This window comes from Epinephelus lanceolatus, chromosome 8 (assembly GCF_041903045.1).
Source record: "Epinephelus lanceolatus isolate andai-2023 chromosome 8, ASM4190304v1, whole genome shotgun sequence".
Classification (NCBI taxonomy): Eukaryota; Metazoa; Chordata; class Actinopteri; order Perciformes; family Serranidae; genus Epinephelus; species Epinephelus lanceolatus.
In genome coordinates, this window is record NC_135741.1 from 4,632,045 (window position 1) to 4,652,864 (window position 20,820).

The 20,820-nt window shown below is 41.4% G+C and overlaps 1 protein-coding gene across 1 annotated transcript in view; it reads right to left on the minus strand.

The window, feature by feature from the left end:
* Window positions 1-20,820, minus strand: part of LOC117257646 (nucleolar protein 4-like) — a 241,050-nt gene that overhangs the window by 157,208 nt on the left and 63,022 nt on the right. Inside the window, exons 3-4 of the mRNA XM_033627884.2 lie at window positions 20,406-20,517; window positions 4,928-5,034 (exon numbers count right to left, since the gene is read on the minus strand). Of these exons, the coding sequence (XP_033483775.2) occupies window positions 4,928-5,034; window positions 20,406-20,517 (219 nt within the window). The remainder of the gene's footprint in view (window positions 1-4,927; window positions 5,035-20,405; window positions 20,518-20,820) is intronic.

The window sequence follows — 20,820 nt, forward strand, 5'->3', positions numbered from 1 at the left end:
GCTTGACGAAGATCTCATAAGATCACCAACTGTGTACAGACCTTCTGTCTGAATTTTGATCCAGCAACTGTTAAGTTTTTTGGATGTACGTACACTGTTGTTTGTTTTAGGTACAGTATGTCAGCCATGATGTTCAGGGCGACAAAGACCTTTTTACTTTTTAAAAAAGTCTGCACATTAAAAATAGTTACAGTAATTTGGTGGCCTAATTAATTATCAACTGCAAATGCACATGTGCCTTAATGTGGCTTTATTGAAAGGCTGGTTCAATGATGAAGAACCTTGCAGGGAAAGTTGCCTTTCCAGCTTTGGCAGCAACTGCCTACACTGAAAAGCACCCCAAAAAGGAAGATGGACTTATCAAAAAAAAGAGAGTCTAAAAAAAGAGTCTGACAAGAATCATGTGTCAACATCAGAGAAGCATGTCAAAGATGGAGAGAAAATGTTTAGCCTTCTGCTAACTGGAGCTAAAGGCCCACTGCTGTGGCTTCATGTTCATGTTTACGTATCTAACATTAGCTAGAACCTCAAGTCACAGTGTGGCCTCAGCGTCACTTCCTGCTGCCACAGATCACCTCGCCGGAAACAGGGGAACAGCAGGCGGAGACAGACCCTCAGTCAGCAGCTGCAGCAACCATGATCCAGCCAGCACAACCCCCAGTTCTGGGGCACTGGGCAGCCCCATGCATCAGCAAACCCTCTACCACTGCCGTTACACAGGTTAGACCTGGCACTGCTGCTGGCCACCAGCCTGCTGTGACATCTGGCGCTGGGGGTTTGCGCTTGCTGAAGTCGAGCCAGATTTGATCTGCTACAGCCGCTGACCAAAGGTTCATCTTCCAAACTTCTGCCTGTGCTCTTCCCAAGGAATCACTCAGGGTGGCGGGGAATGAGGAGGAGGGATGGGGGTGGCGGCTAGCATTAGCTTGCTAATTCTTGTCTTATTTATGGTCTGATAAACAGAGAGAGAGAGAGAGAGAGAGTGCGGGGCAAGGAGGGGCTGAGCAAAAGCACTATAGGCAACTCTACAGTTAAACCAATGTATGAGAAACACTGAGCTACTGTATGACGCACATGCACATGCCTGCTGTTGTCTGACTGTAGGGGTTTAGGGCACAGAGAGGGGAGCTGCAGGAGGACAGTGTATTTTTTAATTCTACTCTTTTTGCCCTTTCCAGATTTCTGCCCGCCGCAGCTTCAGCAACAACAACGCTCACTTTAATGCAGAAAAACACTAAAGAAAACATGTTGGTTTTGCTCTGTGCTGGATTTTAACATGAGAGTGATAATGAGAATTGTGTCAATATGTCGGTGTGAACTAATTAGAACAGCTTTACTGAGGTTGTTGCAGGTGTGACGGTGTGTGTGTTTGTCTGTGTGTGTGTGTGTGTGTGTGAGAGAGAGAGAAGAAAATGAAAAAAGACAAGAGGAGAGTGTGGATGAAGGTGTAAGTACTTAACTGTATGTGTGGGTTTTTTATTTTAATTGGAAGGTCACTATCAAGCATACCAATTACAGAGCAAAAAAGACGGCATCCATTTCTACTGCACCTGGCTCCTGAGTAGACCTTGTGAAGTCCCTGCTCAAAATGTCAGCTTTCATACTTCCAAAACACAGTTCACGAGTATTTAAATTAGGGGTATAACAATCCATCGATGTTGATTTATGTATCAATTCAATCAATCAACAATCCAATATCATCAATGCAAAGTGAAAACCTCAATCCATATCATCATCTTTAGGTTACACCCTTATTTTGAAATTCTGTGTCACTGCGAAACAGCAGCAGGCAGATAACAGCAAGCAGCCAAGGCAAAGATGATGAGGATAACATTATTCTTGCAGCAACATTAGCCGCTCTGTTTCAACAATGTTTGGCTGAAAAAAACCTGCATGCTGCCCTAAACCAGTGGAACCACCCTCTGCTGGCCATTAGAAAGAATGCAGGTTTAAGGTACTGCACCAGGTCAGGTACTGGGGGGGTACCCCACAGATAACCAGCAAAAAGCTGTGTAATGGGTGAAAAAAAAATACATATAAGTTCAAGGGTACAGGCATGGGCTCAGCTGAAAATGAAGTACACACAGGCGGGCAGCAAGTGAAAACAAAATTATTTAAAAATTAATTATTTTTCAGAATTAAACAATGAAAAAGATGTGCAGTATATGTGTAATATTTTGACATCTAAATCACTATTATCAGGCTGCAGTTGCTTTTATTTTAAAAAGTCAGTGACACAGGTTGAACCTTTGACCCTGTCGTCACATCTGTCAGCGACATGGAGGACTTAAGCGATAAAACTTTGCAGCCCGAGGATGAGGTGGCAGCCTACATGGAGTTCAAGACACCCAAGAAGGATCCTTCAGAGGTTTTATGGTGTTGGAAGGAGCATGCTAAAATGTTTCAAGCGCAGTCAGAGAAAGAGATGTCTCCTCTGCTTGATTTGTAATTCAAGAACGGAGAACCCATCTCAATGTGAGTGACTGTAGCCTGTGTGCATTCAATCACAGGTGCAGCTTTGACTTAGACATGACGTGGGTAACGAGTTGGTTCTGGTACTGAGCTTTATGGGTGCTGGCGGGTGCAGGTTTTTCAAAAATGGACCCGTGCAGACTGGTTTTAGGCTTTTCCGCTTCACTTTTCAGACTTGGTTACGTCCACTTCTTTGATATAGTCGATTAGGAATATCTAAGTTTCTTTAGTCTAACAGACAGAAAGTATCTTTCACCCATCTACTGTGAGTTGGAGGTAGAACATTTTTTAATCTAAGAAGAAGCTGACTTGTCAATAAGGTGGTAAAGGCAGGAATACGTTACATGACGAAGTAGTGGACTGTAGAGGGACTCTGAAAAAGGCCAGAAGAGGGCCATAGATGTATGTGTGTTTTAACATATATATGCTCTGAGTATGTGTATGTGTGTATGTGTGTGTGTGTGTGTGTGTGTGTGTGTGTGTCTGTTGGACAGACAGACAGACAGGCAGATATATTGGCATTCCAGTGTAAATTGGCACTTCAGTGTCTCTCGCTCTCCTCAGCTAATTAACTCAACGCTCAGGGGCCTGGCTTAATTGGAACGAGCACAACCCTCTGTTCGCCCAGTCGTTATCTAGACACACACACATACACATACACAGCCACACACACACTCATGCGCACACACACAGGGAATTTGACTGACAGTGAGTGCGTGGTACTGATAGTCACAGTGGTGCAGGGTGGAGTGGTGGTGGTGGTAATTGGGAACAATATGGAATATACCAATCCCCACACCCACACACACACCGCTGAAATACCTTGCCGAGCATGCACGGCACTGATCCACGAAAGACGAAGAAGCTGATTTTCCTCACAATCTCAGAACTCTTCCAGCTGTTCTAACAGAGTTTCCCTCCAGATACAACACTGTTAGACCTCCAGGACTGAACGAAGTCGGGCGAGAGATGACAGAAACAATCAACCATAGCTTCTAGATTCTTGGTTCTGGTGAGGATTTTATTTTCAATGACGATTATGGCTTCCCTCAGTTTTCAAAACAAGGTTATCGAGATAAAATGATTTTGTGCCACATGACAAGTCTACAAATGTTGTTCCCGTTTTGTCTTTTATTTGGTAAATCAAGCGCACCCCTTCCAAGTGGCTGTGCTTGGCCCCTCCCCCCAAAGTCCAAACAGAAGTAACAGCGTGAGTTGAAAACAGCGAGTCACCGTGCATCGTTTTGAGACTTTGCTGGCAGAACTTGTAAGAAGATGGCAGAAAGAGAGCCATGGGTTGAGAAGAAAGGTAAAACAAACTAGATTTCGTGGAGTCAGACTTGGAACAAATTCCAGATTGCTACGGCACATATTCTGGGTCCAAATTATGTCAACAATGCAAGATGGCAGCGCCCATATCCAGAATAATTTGGCTTTATTTGTGTTCAGTAGGAGGCAGAGGAGATGCAGTGTCCATCTTTATACACAGTCTGTGGTCTGGAGCAAAGGAAAAGGAGTGTGATTGTAACAGAGCCTCAAAGTCTACCTAGGGTGGAGGTCAGGGTGGATGGATGGGTCGACAAAACATGGGACTTTGCCAGGGGGTTGTTCAAGGAAGCAACAAAGTTGACTTGTCTTCTTGACCACGACCATTCCCTACACATTATAAGGTGTTATCATCACCCCAACATCATCACCTAACTTCAGTTAAGTACTTGTTTTAACCCAGAACCATGATTTGTCCCTGAACCTGACCAAACTGTGTCATCGCACTGTGACATTACAAAACACACATGCTGTTTGAAGATATGAACTTGTGTTGGGCATTATTATTTTTCTTGCATTTTGTAGATTAAATGTTTAAATGACTCATAATTTTAAAAATGGAAATTAATTGATAATGAACGAGTGCCAAATGGTTGAATGAAAAAACTATTCTGTATCCATCAGAAACCTTTTTGATTCTGAGACATGAGAAAACTTGTCTAACCGTTTCTCAGGTCATTTGTTCACATCTTTGGAAGCCAGCATAAATTAGTTTACAGATAAATATTCATTCTGTGCAGAGAATAAACAAACAGCACGGTCACATTCTTAATAAGAAGAAATGGTTTTGGTCCACTGACCTCCACGACTGTCAGACTGAAACAATCACATTTTTTTCTCATTACAGTGTTTTAATTGCACGACGGTGTGTGGGAGTTTTCTTCCTAAGCAAGGCATTAGTGGGCCTCCTGGTTTCCTCCTACACGCCTGTGCTCAATACTCGAGCGTACAAACGAACCTGCTGGTTTGTCAAGCTTTACTGTATGATCCACTCTGGGGGAGATTCCCGTGGTCTCAGGGCGCACAGAAACAAACATATTCTGTCTGACAGCACAGACAAAAACAAATTCAGAAACAACGTGACACCGCAGCCTCGCACATGCAGCTCCGTCGCAGTGACCTCACGTACCTTGTTGTTGCTCATGCACTGCAGCTTCATGTGTTTCATGTAGGTGGTGGTGAGAGGCATGTTGTAGTCTATCACCTCCAGCACCAGGGAGCTCGGCCTGTCGTTCTCTGGAGAGGACAAGAGAAAAGACAAACATCAAGCAGTGACAAAGATCTGCCCCCTGATTTTTACCTGTGATGCTGTGTTTACATCACAGGGGGAAAAAGGAGGTTCTTTCACAGCACGTCCTGCTTTGCACCGCACAGGATGCTCGCAGGGAGCGTGGGAGGCTCTGCAGCAGTTATTGGCAAATTGGAATATGCAAAATACTCAACCTTAGTTTTTAACAACATGAATAGGTGAAGTGCTTCGAGATAACAAAATACAGTGTAGTCACGAACCAGACCTGCGGAAAGCACAGTGCAGTGTGATAGTATTAGTGACAGATATGAACACATTATGAACATTTGCAGCAGTTGCAGTAGGTAAAATATTTCCGTAACCACTTATCCTGTTAGAGGTTGTGAGGGAGCTGGAGCCTATCCCAGCTGACAATAGGCGAGAGGCAGGGTTCACCCTGGACAGGTCACCAGACTATCACAGGGCTGACACATAGAGACAGACAACCATTCACACTCACATTCACACCTACGGACAATTTAGAGTCACCAGTTAACCTGCATGTCTTTGGACTGTGGGAGGAAGCTGGAGCACCTGGAGGAAACCCACGCTGACACAGGGAGAATATTCAGACTTCACACAGAAGGGCCCCCCCAGCCCGGGTTCAAACTGGGAATTCTGTTACGTTTACATGCACACTAATATTAGGCCTTTTTCCAAATTTAGCATTTTCTAATAAAGATATGATGGCATATGCTGGTATTATCCAGGTTTTAATAGTATTCTTTGGACATGTATACAGCACATTGAGAATATGCGTCTTAACTGCAGTTCATACCCCAATTTGCGACACACAGCCTCTTGCCTGTTTATGGTCAGCTCTGTGTGTTGTCAGAGATGTTGTACACAAACCAACTAACCAAAAGTTTACAAGGCTGGGATAGAGATGCCTGCACAGAAGACTGTGTTCGCAGAGTACAACGAGTAAGCAACCAGTGCAACAAGTCTGAAAAAAATCCTACTTTGATGCAAAGATGCAAAATGGCACAAGCAAGTTTCACTTTTTAGATTTTGACATGATAAACGACATGTTAGGGCACAATACTCAGACTATAAACAGCTACATGTAAACATGAGTATTAGTGGAATGTTCATTTTCATGTAGGAATATTGTCTTGTTCAGAATAGGGGCATGTAAATGTTGTCATTGTTCCATGACAGGGGAGAATAATGTGTATACTTGTATTTTGAGTCTGTTTTTCAGTCCAGGAAAGCGTCAGTGATCCTCGATCATTATTGAACCACAGCGGTGCAACTGGGCTCTAAATATTGAGTTAGTCTGTTTTTCTTTGGGTCCTCCCAGTGATAAGACTGAAGAGGTTTAAACTGTGATGTCTCAGTCCTTAGTATATTCAGCTGATAATGATCCAGTCACAATAGTGCTGACCCCAGACTGGGGATACCTACCTTGCTTTGCCTGGAGGCCTGTGACAAGAGGCCGGAGGCCAATTAATAAACAAACATTAATAATTAATATGTAAATAATTAGCCTGGACCTTTGGAACCTATGGGGTCTAATTTGATGCTTTTTTGTTTGCACTTTGACACATGATATACATACAAAACGGTACAAAAAATTCCAGTGTGACTCAGTTTATTTTCATTTTGAACTTAGTCTAAGCTTCTGTTTCAGTTGTGAAGTTTCAAGAAGAGCTTTGCTAAAGCAGCATGTTGCCTGTTATTCCAGCTTGTTAGAGGAAGTATTGTGCACTTGATAGTTCAGAAGGAAACAGTTTCTATTTAAATCTGCACATATTTTGATGTTAAGCTTCCTGTTGCTGTTACTTTTACCAATGCTGGTTTCTTCTATTCGTATTAAACTGTTGCTCAGAGGGATCTTTGTCTCTGTTACCACAGAGACAAAGATCCCTTTGTCTCTGTCTCTACACACCACAGACTATCACCTGAATCAAAAGCTATCAAAGCCTCAAGGAAAAAATAGTATTTCCTGCAGTGCTGCTGTGTTGTAAGATCTTTATTTCATTATCACCTCCTCAATTTCAGCTTTTCAAAATGTTCTATAATGACTTTACAATTCGTAGCTTTTCATAATTCCCTAAATGCACTGCATGTATAATAACAATCTCATCTGTGAAAGCTGGCTGGTCGTCTTTGAAACCCACCGACTGTTAATGCTGATGTCTGTTAGCATGCTTTGTCAGAGAGCCAACACTAGAGGACCCTCTAGAGCTGGAGAGCAACACAGACAAAGAGAAACAGTCTGACTCTGTTAAGGCTTTTAAATCCAAACTTAGAACTCAGCTTCAAGTCTCAACTTTCTGTTAGCTGCCTATCATTTGTTTGTGTGTGTGTTTGGGTGTTGTGTCCTCATTCCAGGTGTCTGTGGTTGAGAAGAGGCCGTGTGGCTCAGGTCTGTTCAGCAACACCTGGAAGTCACCTCACATCCTCCTGGATCCATAGTCTTCGTACATGTCTTTAATTTAGTCATCCTGATTGTCCGTACAGTAATTTTGCTTATTGGTCTATTTGGTACACACGACATTGTTGCATGTCTGTCCATCCAGGGAGATGAATCCTTCCTGAGGTTTTTCCCAGTTTGTTTCCATATTTAAATGTGTTTCTCCTTATCTGATCGAGGGTCTAAGGGCAGAAAATGATGTGCTGTGCAGATTGTGAAGCCCCCCTTAACGCAAATTTTTATTTTGTGCTAATGGTCGATATAAATAAAGCTGACTTGATTTGAGAGAGTGAAGAGATGCAGAGTTATAACATAAACTAAAGGTATACATTTCTTTCTCTGTCCAAATGCTCACTTCAGGAGCTTCTCTCTGCTTCACAGAGCTCACTTACAACCCTGACTTCATAAAACTTGCCTAAATTCAATCGATTACAGTAGTACAAAAAGAGTAAAGTTGATCAGTCTGAACATTATATGTCTTTATACTGTATTCAACTGAATATGGGTCCAGCAGGATGAGCAAATCAGTGCAGTCTTTGGTTTTACACTGTGTCAAAATATTTTTTGGAATCGGGGTTGTATAAGGAGAGAAAGAAAACACCAAATAAAAGCACACAATAAACCACACTATCTCTCAATTACCCACACTCCTCTCCTCTGCTTCCAGTCATTAATCTCCTGACCTCGTAAAGGACGTGTCTAACGTCTGGAGCATCTACAGAATGGACATGATTACGGGGCATGAGATCAATAAGGCTTAGCAGAATAGACAGGACTGTCATCATTGATTGGTGATTGATAGTCTTGTAGGAGGACGGGAGAAAGAGAAGAAAGAGAGAGTGTGTGTATTCTCCAGAGAGGGACAGAGTGTGATAACTGACTGATTATGTGACACAAAGCTGCCACGTGGTCTTCAACATGAGGCTCCAGACCCCTGATCGGACAGGACAACAATGATCTTGGACAGGATATTTTCTTATAAATGCGTAAAACTAAATAACGAGACAGATGTGTTACAAATATTTTTACTGCTCAAAATGAGAGTAGTAGTGTTGTATGAGCAGGAACTATGGGTTTAAATATGCTTACTTTGGGAATGGTTTGTAAGAGAAAGGCTGCTATGCTCATTAGAACACTGGAGGTTCACATTAAGTGTGTTTAAAGTTGTTTATTCATAATGCAAACTGAGCCAACAAATTAGAAATGACTGCAGGCATTTACGAGTAACTGAAAAAGTCTTACCTGTAGTGCGGTTTATCAGTCTAGCTGGTTTCGGTGTGAGTTGCAGAGTGTTTGAGATATCAGCCGTAGAGATGTCTGCCTTCTCTCCAGTATAAAGGAACAAGACAGCACTCAGCTTGTGGTGCTCAAAGTGCCAAAAAAAATTTTTCTTGAAAAACTCAACAGCAATGTCTCTTTCTAAAAATCATGACCCGGCTACTCAAGATAATCCACAGACCTTGTTGTGAGCAGTTTCATGAAGGAACTATTTTCTTTCTACTGAACTACACCTGCCAACCGTATCACCACGCAGAAGGAAACATGCATCTACTGCTAGCTCATCTAGCACCACTGAGCTAGCTAACGTTACAGCACAGTCAAGGAGGACGCTAACATAATGTTTACATCTCGCACTGTAATGAGCACAAGCCTCAAGCTCATGAGTAGATGCACACTTCCTTCTGTGTGTTGACATGGTTGATGGGAGTAGTTGGGATAAAGAAAATAGTCCAGACACGAAACTGCTTGTGTCATGATTCCTGGACCAGACAATCGTATCACTACGCAGAGGGAAGTGTACATCCACTGCTAGCTCATCTAGCATCACTGAGCTAGCTGACATCACAGCCGAGGAGGACGCTGTTTGTGTCACATCTCGCATTGTCATGAGCACGAGCCTCTAGCTCATGAGTAGATGCACACTTCCTTCTGTGTGTTGACACGGTTGATGGGAGTAGTTGGGATAAAGAAAACAGTCCAGACATGAAACTGCTTGGGTCATGATTTCTGGACCTGACAACCGTATCACTACGCAGAGGGAAGTGTACATCCACTGCTAGCTCATCTAGCTGAGGAGGACGCTGTTTATGTTACATCTCGCACTGTAACAAGCACAAGCCTCTCATCCATGAGTAGATGCACACTTCTTGTTATGCTTTGATACAGCAGGCATGTGTATTTTGGTAGAAAGAAAATAGTTCCTACATGAAACTGCTCACGACAAGGTCTGTGGATTATCTTGAGTAACCAGGTCACGATTTCTGGAAAGAGACACTGATGTTGAGTTTTTCCAAATTATTTTCTTGGCACTTTGAGCTCCACAAGCTGAGTGCCATCTAGTTCTATTATACTGGGGAGAAGGCAGACATCTCTATGGATGAGACCTCCAACACTCTGCAACTCACATCAAAACAATCTAGACTGATGAACAGCAGAACAGGTAAGAGGAAATATATTGTTTTTTGATTTCAGGGTGAACTGTCCCTTAAACCTGAGGAACATCTTCAGATCTGTAACAAGACAAAAACCATAAAAACCTCAGCACGCAAAGAATGTGCACAGTAAATTATGCACTTAACACAAAAATTAAGCTTAAGATTAATGGACTGTTGGTATTCAGCTTATGTCCTTTTAACTTTGCTCTGCCTTAAACAGTTTAAGTCAAGTTTATTTTATTTACACATCTTAAAATTACTCAAAAGGTTTTACAATCTGCACTGCAAGCAACACCGTCTATCCTTGGACTTTGATTTGGATAAACAAGACTTCCTAAAAAAACTCGTTAAAAAGGAAAAACAGAACAGAAGATTGATCACTCTTTTGGGACGAGGTGACATGTGATAAATATGTACAGAATAAATTGAGATAACACTGACACTGTGCTGCAAATTCAGACACACTTGAGTTGCAATTTTGTTACGAGAAGGCTGATTTTTTATTTTTCTACCTAAAGGAAAGAAAACTCTCTCACTAACCTACGCTCACATGCATTCCCCACACACACACACACACACACACACACACACACACACACACAGAGACACGCTCACACTCACACAGTGAGCCTGCTGCCTGTGTCAATGAAACATGGCCCTGGTCCACGCTGATTAATTGCATTTAATAATTCACAGCTGAACTTTAGTGGGAGTCACTTCAGCGTAGCGATAAAGAGGGCTGAGGTCGTGTGTGTGTGTGTGCACATGTGTGTGTGCGCGCGCGTGTGTGCGCATGTGTCGGGGAGAGGCCGAACCCCCACAGGGTCGGAAGGCAATTAGCTGCTCTCGCTCTCTGAGTGGCATCCAGTGAAGGCAACACACACACACACACACACACTGAGCTGAAGTATCACGGCTGCTGTCATTACTCTGCATGTGTGTGTGTGTGTGTGTGTTCGATTGTTTGCACAGCTTATTTCATCTTCTAATTAAATATCTTCCATTATGTCCTGTGGAAACATCATATCTTCATTTTTCATTTTGTAATTTTACCTTTTCTTTTTTTTCAATCAGTGATCAGCTGATCCACTGGTTCAACTGGTTCGCTTTAATTCATGTTAAAAAAAAAAAAAAAAAGGGGGAGTTCAAAAGTTTCTTCCTCACGTTTTTTTTTTTTTTTTTTTAAACAACAGCTTTGACATTTTTCACATAGAGGACTGACTCCATGATGTCAGCAGCATCGAGGCTTCTGTCTCAATCTGGTTTGGGGTACATGTAGTGACATTTGAAGGCAACTTCTCCCTGCCAGGACTCCCCTCTCACCTCTCATCTTCTACACCTCCTTTTGTCTTCCTCTGCTCAGACTCGTATTATTTCTTCTTCTTCTACATTTCACTCTGTCTCTTTATACCCTGTACTTCAGATTTCCCCTCCAGCCCCTCCCAGCAGCGCTGGTTCTTTCTCCCTCTCCCCCCCCGACTCTGTGGAAAATGAGCTCGTTTCCTGGGCCATTTTCTTTGTTAAAAGCCATTAATTTGGCTAATTGAGGAGAGAGACAGGACACTCCAATGACTCCTCTGTTTAATGAGGGACGTGGAGGAAAAACCTGGGGGGGGAGTGGAGTGAAGGAAGGATGGAAGGATGGATGGAGGGTATGAGGACGGGTAGAGAAGGCGATAAAGGAAAGGAAAGGAGAATGGGGCGACGAGGGATACAGGGATGGGACAGGAAGCTTGGAGCAGCGTAGAGGGGGATAATGGCAAAGAGAAGAAGAGCTGGAAGCGAGATGGTGGGTGGGAGGCATGGAGGAGAGAAAACAGAGAGATGAACAAGCTGGAGGGGGGGGATGGAAGGATGGGTAGCAGGAGGGGGTGGGATGAGGAAGGGATGGGAGTGTGGAGAAAGATGGGGAGGGGGGGGCCTTCAGGGTGCCAGTAGTTGTAGAAAATATATAATGGCGGGTGGGCAGAGGGTTGGCAGAGGAGGGGATGGGGAGGAATGTAAAATGGATGTCAGCATCTTGTCTTTCAGCTGGCAGCTAAAAATGTCCAAGCTCAGATACTCTGACAATATTTCCTGTTGAAGGACTGAGGGCATCATTAAATGTTATATTTCCATACATTCCATATTCCTGTTATTACAAACGACACATGTCAGAGTCTGGTTGCTCCTCAAAGGACAGGTTTGCCTGTTTTTTTTTTAGTTAGTCTTAAAACAATACTCACATGCCATGTGTACATTGCAGTAATTGGGGTTTTCTCTTCATACTGGCCTTAAAGATATCCTTAATGAACAGGTTAGTCCTTGCTTCTTACATTCAAAAACTATGCTCTAAATTTTAAAAGACAAACAAACAAACAAACAACAAAGGCTGGACAGCGATACCTTGCTGAGCTACAGCAGAGGGACAGTAAAACAAAAAGGGAGTTTTGAAGAAGGAGCAAGAAGATACTACTCTTAATTTAGATTAATCAGACTGCTGAACTTTTGTGATAGTTTGAATTTTGAAATATATTTTTGCACAGAACAAGGACTGTACATTTGATCTCTGAAACTGGAATCCTGTCAGGAATAGGGATAGACCGATATGGATTTTTTAGGGCCAATGCCGATACCGATTTTTTTCCATCACCAGGTGAGCCGATGACCAATTATGGACTGCCGATTTTCTTGAGCCGATATTTGGGGCCGATACTGCTTTTGTTCCCTCAGTTTACATCAAAAAAAATGACACAATGATAACAAATATTACAGGTCTCAAGTTTAAAATAAGAAACATTTATTGAACAGTAAAAAAAATACTAAAACAAGATGGAAAGTTGAGGTAGAACAGGTAGAATATTATTATTATTATTATACATTCAAATAAAAAAAGAGTTCAGTGCTCTTAAATCTTCCAGTAATGTCTTTATAAAATAAACAAATATTTAAGCTGAAGCATAAATAAAACAACAACTACTGTACACAGTAGGATTCACTGCATGTGCGCTGCAGGGTCTTCCGGCAACACAGAGCTGCCCGTGGATGCCTGTCTGTAAATCATGCCAGGGAAAAATAAATCCGCGAACCCATGCGCGTATCGGCCGATGCCGATACAAGTAAAAAACTCAAATATCGGCCTGATATATCGGCCGGCCGATGTATCGGTCTATCCTTAGTCAGGAAGAGATCTCTTCTTCCTGTCAGCGAAAAAAACATCTGAGTGTTGTTTTAGATGGACTTGACAAAATGTAAACCAAATCTAAAAGGGGAAAGTACTCAGATTTTAAGCCTGGTATACACTGTGCGATTTTGGGCTGTCACAGACAAAAGATGTCGAACGTGAAAGAAGTGTGGTGATATCTTTGGTCTTGGCTCTAAAATGGTTGTCCTACAGTACGTCGCACAAAGAGCAGGCCCAAGGATGGCCGTTGTCACAGTCTGACTATTAAACACAGCCTGGGATAAAATTCTGACAGTGTCAGAAATTTAGAAATAGAAATGCAGCATGAAATCAAACACTGGAGCTAAACCCAAACAAACAGACAGATAGCAGCTCGTAATGGAGGCAAAATGCCCTAAAATAAATGTGTGGAATTCCAGCAAACAGGAAAACCGTGTGGAGATGTGGCAGCAGAAGCCTTGTCTGTATGATGTGTCCTCCAGCTCTGACCATGATCGCGTAAAGACGGATGAAGCATGGAAGGAAATAGAGGCAGAGTTACTCTAGCAAACCCTCTATGTTGTGCTTCACAGCTGGAGAAGTAATAACCCGTGCAGCATCCTCGTGCACTCAGTATGGGAAGCTATTGCATTGAACATCGTAGCCTGTGATTCAGTAGGCGCTGTCATCGTACAGTCTGCAGACATCAAACTTGATGTCGTACCCAAGTTTATTACAGTAGATCCATGTCGCACAGTGTAGCTGCACTAAACTTAAAAGATTGCTAAATTCTCACAGTCTGTAGGAGGCTTTACACGCCAAAGTATGTTTACAGGTCTGCATATGTGAAGTCTGATAAACGTCCTCAAGTGATGTCACGTGAGTTAGCATCAGCTGAAGACTACATGTTTAAAACTGATAAAAATCTGGAGGTTAGAAAGACGACGAGTGGGTTTACCAGACCTTTGGAGCCTGCTACCCATCCTGCTGCAGGATGGAGGCTACAGGCTACATTAGCTGCTATTAACATACATAACTGAATCATAAGTTGCACTGTGGGTAATGTAGGCTCCAGGTTTTGACAAGGAAGATGAATTTGTGGAAATAAAAAAGACCCTATCTCTGGATCTGCTGCATTGATTCGTCATATTTCAATGTCAAATCAGTGAAGTACTCCTTTAAGTTTTGTTTGGCTTCTTTAGGTTGTGGGATCATAAATGCAGGCTGTGTGATGTCTTTCCTGACAGCAGAAATACTCATGAGCAACTCACATTCACAAATTACGACAGCATATTTGCTGTCATGCCACAAAGAGAAAAACAGATCAGTGTCATGATATAACATTAAAAGTTAATTGTTATAACAAGATGTTTTTCATGTCATCATCAAGATATTTTCATGTTATTACAACATACAAACTCATCATGTTGTAATAAGAAACATTTCTTTTTAAAACAATATATAATTTATCTTATTATATCATAAATTATCTCCTATTATAACATGTTGTTATAAGGTAAAACTCATGTTTGAAATATGAACAGCGAGTGGAGAACGAATAAAATGAGGAATATTGTTGGGACTCTGCTGTGGATAATACTGTGAAAAGGATGCATACACTAACTTAAAATGCATGGGGCTGCACAAAAGGAAGAATGAGTTGGAGCCTCTGGAGGTAGCGTCACTTCTCATTGATCAGCTGGAGGGGCAGGAAGGCTCCACGGACACTACTGGAGTACATATCACAGAGAGTCCGCTCGGCACTTGGATGAAGTGACTGAGGGGGGTGGTTTTTCAGTCTACTTTAGATTAAACTAGCTGCGTTCCCATGGAAACCACACTGAGTCTAACCCGTGTATAACGTGATTTGCTGGTCGTAATAACGTGGAAAAACATCTTGTTATAACAATAAACTTTTTACGTTATAATATGACTCTGATCTCTTTTTCTTTTTCTAGCATGGCAGCAACACACTGCTGTAACAAACAGAGGGAATTCTCCACATTGTACATGTGTTTGCTCATTCTTACTTTACATCTCTCCGTTTACATTAAATTAGTTTTGGAGTATCATTTTTAGTGGAACGAAGGTAAGTCAGAAAAAAGGAAAACACAGTGGAACTTAACATCAGAAATCAGTGACCATTAGTTGGATCTTTAATTGTCTCCTTGCTCAGATCCTGTGGAGACTTCACAGACGCTGCTCAGCTCGGCCACAGGCTGCTCATCAACATGACTGACAGGTGTGTTGGCATGAGGAAGGCAGGACCACTGTGACAACACGCCTTTTATCTCGAGGAGAAACGATGCATATTTCAGCTTTAAAAACAGATACAGAATGTGTTTATTCAATATTTCACACACTCTTTATTTCTCATTAAAAACAAACCCCTGCTTCCACCCAGATTTACGTCGCAGGAATATAAATCTGGATAAAACAATGTGATTTGTAAAATTGTAAATGTACTTATCTTGCTTAACAAGATAACTGCTGCAAAGTTTTATCAGTGCAAGTGAAGTGGATTTTTTTTTTTTTTTTAGAAAACTTTGCGTGTTTTTGAATCTGCTGGATTTTATTTTTGTTTCTTTACAATCAGACAACGTGTTGACGGCTTTGTCAAGAGAGGGGGAGAGCAAACATGTGAGAAAGAGAAGCGAAGGGAGAGAAAAAAGAAGGTGAGAAGGACTCTAATTGAAAGACATTTCAGGGAAAGAAGGTGAATAGAAGAGAGAGATGATAAAGATGCAGAAGAAGAGTGAGAGACAGGAGGGATTCCTTTGAGCTTTCATGTTTTAATGGAGATGCAGAGGAAGAAAAACAGCAGAGCGAGAGGAGACTTCATATTTTTCTTTGCCAGTATCGCACTTCAATTTCATGCCAATATAAACTGTTAAATTCTATTAAACTGAAGTGGAATTAAGTGAATGAAGAAAGAGAGAGAAGAGAGGATCACCAGTGGAAATACTGACTAAATTTATCTGTTTTTACAGTGTTAAAATCATTCATCTTCTTTTATCTGCTCATGTCGACTTTGACAGTGATTTTACACTTCAGTTTGCTCATTAGTTTCACAGAGCAGCATTAGGAAGAACTAAAAGCAAAAAATAAGTATAAGCAACACGCAAAGAAACACAAATAAAATCATTTAATCCTTTCTGATAGAATTTACAGTGAGCTAAGATACACACACTGTCTCTGCTTTACCTTATAGACAAGGCCTGTGGTGATGGATCTAAAATCATCCGTCAATCAGCTGAGATACTTTCCAAAGTTGTTTTATCTGTTCTGAGAGAACTCTGCAGCCACAGGCCTCTGATGGAGAAAAGTTTTGGTTGTGGTTTTACTTCCCTCTGGCTGCTGCAGTTAAAGTGCAAAATATCTAAAAGAGTGCTCCACAGATGTATTGCTGCACTCTGATCACACTGTCACACTCACGATGACAGAAATGTACATATCCAACCATTCAATATTCATTTCATTTCACAAATTATATTGTTCACAACTAACAAACACTTGGCTTTAATATACAGTACAGGCCAAAAGTTTGGACACACCTTCTCATTCAATGCGTTTTCTTTATTTTAATGACTATTTACATTGTAGATTCTCACTGAAGGCATCAAAACTATGAATGAACACATGTGGAGTTATGTACTTAACAAAAAAAGGTGAAATAACTGAAAACATGTTTTATATTCTAGTTTCTTCAAAATAGCCACCCTTTGCTCTGATTACTGCTTTGCACACTCTTGGCATTCTCTCCATGAGCTTCAAGAGGTAGTCACCTGAAATGGTTTCCACTTCACAGGTGTGCCTTATCAGGGTTAATTAGTGGAATTTCTTGCTTTATCAATGGGGTTGGGACCATCAGTTGTGTTGTGCAGAAGTCAGGTTAATACACAGCCGACAGCCCTATTGGACAACTGTTAAAATTCATATTATGGCAAGAACCAATCAGCTAACTAAAGAAAACGAGTGGCCATCATTACTTTAAGAAATGAAGGTCAGTCAGTCCGGAAAATTGCAAAAACTTTAAATGTGTCCCCAAGTGGAGTCGCAAAAACCATCAAGCGCTACAACGAAACTGGCACACGTGAGGACCAACCCAGGAAAGGAAGATCAAGAGTCACCTCTGCTTCTGAGGATAAGTTCATCCGAGTCACCAGCCTCAGAAATCGCAAGTTAACAGCAGCTCAGATCAGAGACCAGATGAATGCCACACAGAGTTCTAGCAGCAGACCCATCTCTAGAACAGCTGTTAAGAGGAGACTGCGCCAATCAGGCCTTCATGGTCAAATAGCTGCTAGGAAACCACTGCTAAGGAGAGGCAACAAGCAGAAGAGATTTGTTTGGGCCAAGAAACACAAGGAATGGACATTAGACCAGTGGAAATCTGTGCTTTGGTCTGATGAGTCCAAATTTGAGATCTTTGGTTCCAACCGCCGTGTCTTTGTGAGACGCAGAAAAGGTGAACGGATGGATTCCACATGCCTGGTTCCCACTGTGAAGCATGGAGGAGGAGGTGTGATGGTGTGGGGGTGTTTTGCTGGTGACACTGTTGGGGATTTATTCAAAATTGAAGGCACACTGAACCAGTATGGCTACCACAGCATCCTGCAGCGACATGCCATCCCATCCAGTTTGCCTTTAGTTGGACGATCATTTATTTTTCAACAGGACAATGACCACAAACACACCTCCAGGCTGTGTAAGGGCTATTTGACCAAGAAGGAGAGTGATGGAGTGCTGCGGCAGATGACCTGGCCTCCACAGTCACCAGACCTGAACCCAATCAAGATGGTTTGGGGTGAGCTGGACCGCAGAGTGAAGGCAAAGGGGCCAACAAGTGCTAAACACCTCTGGGAACTCCTTCAAGACTGTTGGAAAACCATTTCAGGTGACTACCTCTTGAAGCTCATGGAGAGAATGCCAAGAGTGTGCAAAGCAGTAATCAGAGCAAAGGGTGGCTATTTTGAAGAAACTAGAATATAAAACATGTTTTCAGTTATTTCACCTTTTTTTGTTAAGTACATAACTCCACATGTGTTCATTCATAGTTTTGATGCCTTCAGTGAGAATCTACAATGTAAATAGTCATGAAAATAAAGAAAACGCATTGAATGAGAAGGTGTGTCCAAACTTTTGGCCTGTACTGTACGTTTAATTTTGTTGTTAGTTGTTGTTGTTTTATAAATGTATGTATTTATTTATTCATTTATAGCATATATTTTTTATCACATATAATAGTCCTATATATTCCTTCATTTGTCCAGCTTTCTGGACCTTGTTCTTAGTTGTTATGTCCATTTCTGTGTATGTACATTAAGAGTAATGCAAAAAATAAAGTCAAATTGTATGTGTGTGAACATACTGGGAGTATAAATCACTAGTTTCATTACAATATGATATTATATCAATTCTTTGGACATCGATAAGATATTTGCTGATATTACAAAGCAACAATACGATTTCAGTTCGATGCATTTCAGGGGCCACGAATCCATATTAGATGATATCATCTGACCATTTAAAGCAATTGGGTACAGAAGAAGATGCCACACATTTTTCTTTTTGCTTTTGGCCATAAAGATAAAAACACCTAAGTGTAACTGCTCCAGTGCAGTAAAGTTCACTTTTAATTGACTCCACTGACAAACATAAAACGGCACATGGGATAAGTTAACCTTTGGGGGCTTTCTGCCAGAAAGACCTTTCTGGAAGATTTCTTTTATTTTTTTTTCTTTTCTCCATTTTAACCCAAACCATCATCTTCATAAGACTTCAGGAACACCTGGCTTTAAGCACTGAAGGAACACTTCCCCAAACAGCCATAAAACATGGAGTAATAATAACAAGGTCATTTAACAAAAGTATTGTATAAAGTATAAATTCAGCTAAATAATAACCGTCAAGGTTCAGAGGCATGTCAGCTGTTTTTTGCAGGTCACTCATTATTAGCTCAAGCACTTTTACACTGGATAAGTTAGCCTAGCAGCTACCAGACTTCTCCTCTACTCGTAGCTTAACAAATACATGTATTATTTATAGTTTTATTGCTCACTGTTGGTTGAAGTCTCTGTATCGCCCAACAGAAAAGCACCGTTGAATTTCAGCCTGCGTGCATGTTTTTTAAGCCAAACATTGTGGAAACAGAGCAGCTAACTTTGCTGAAGAAAGAAGTTAGCAGAGTAAGAGGCCTGGCCAGTCAGATACCATTACATCATCTTTTATCTCATAACAGCATTGTTTACATACAGCACATGCTCTGTCTGTTGACCCACATTTTCTCTAAAATCAAAAATATTTTCACACTAAATAAATAAATAATATCCTCATCATCCTTCTCTTGGCTGTTTCCCATCACCTGCCGCTATTTGACGGTGACACAGAATTTCAAAATAAAGGCATATCCTAAAGGTGATGAAATGGATTAATGTTTTCACTTGGAATCGATGATTGGACGGTTGATTATTGAATCGATATATTGATCCAGATTGATGGATCGTTACAACCCTAGTACATGGGGAATAAAGCTAATTTTAAAGTGAATCTGATTCCAAAAAACAAAATCGACGCAGCAGAACCAAAAATTATCTTTTTTATTTCCCACATTCTTCCTTCTTGTCAAACCTGGTGCCTGCATTACCCACAATACAACTCGGTTACCTGACAATTATGCTAGTAGCAGCTACTGTAGCCTGGAGCCTCTGGCCTGCAGCAGGGATAAGCAGCGGGCTACAGCAGTCTGATAAACTCACTTCTTTCTAACTCCACACCATTTAATTTTTGTTCATTTTCAAACTTTTCCGGACCAAACCGACATTGACTCAAGTGACATCACCTGTGGTTATTCATTGAATTTTCCCCCGACAAGGCCTTCATAGAACAGATTTTTTAGAACACACTGAAACACACTTTGATATCTGCAGAGTTTCCCTTTTAATGCTCATCATAGACCATTCACTCTGCACTCCCTATATAACAGACAGTCAGTAGTTCACTCTATGGTCACAGCCTCAGTTTGTGTCACTGACAGGGACAGTTGTAAGCAGAAAGTAAAAAGTGCATTTCACGCTCAGAATTCGGACCCAAATAAAATGATTGAGGGTAAATATAATACACTTTATAGTAAATGAACAGCCATCATCACTTGTTTGTGCCAAAGAGATAAGACTGCATTGAAACAGCAGCAGGATCATAACTGGAATGATCCCACTAAGATGTTGGCTGCAGTTTGTGCTGCATAAAAAACATCTTCGGGATCAAACTGAGTCGAGAGGACTCGCTGACTTGGAGGTTTGCTGCAGTGTTGTGTGTTTGTACCTTTGTAGTCCTGTCCTGTGGTGCTGATGTGCATCCTCTTCTGACACTCTCCACAGCTCATCAGGAAACGAGTCACCGCCTCTCTGGGCAGGAAGGCGTACGTCTCGGCTATCTGTGAAAGAGACATAGAAAGAGACAGTGTTGTTCAAACTGTTTGTCTAGTTTCTGAAAGCACCGATGACACAAAAAGCGTCTGAGTGGTTTAATGGTGGTATCTGAACAGAGGCACAGTGCAGACAGACTTCATTTATTCTACATTATTTATTTTCACCTGTCACTTTTCTGATCTCAACGATTCATAATAATCATAATGTGCATTTAGTGTTGAAACATTTGAAGCACTGAAAAGTTTTGTTACATAAAGAGAGGAAAGTGGATGTTTATGACTGAATAGCTTCTGCAAAAACACAATGCA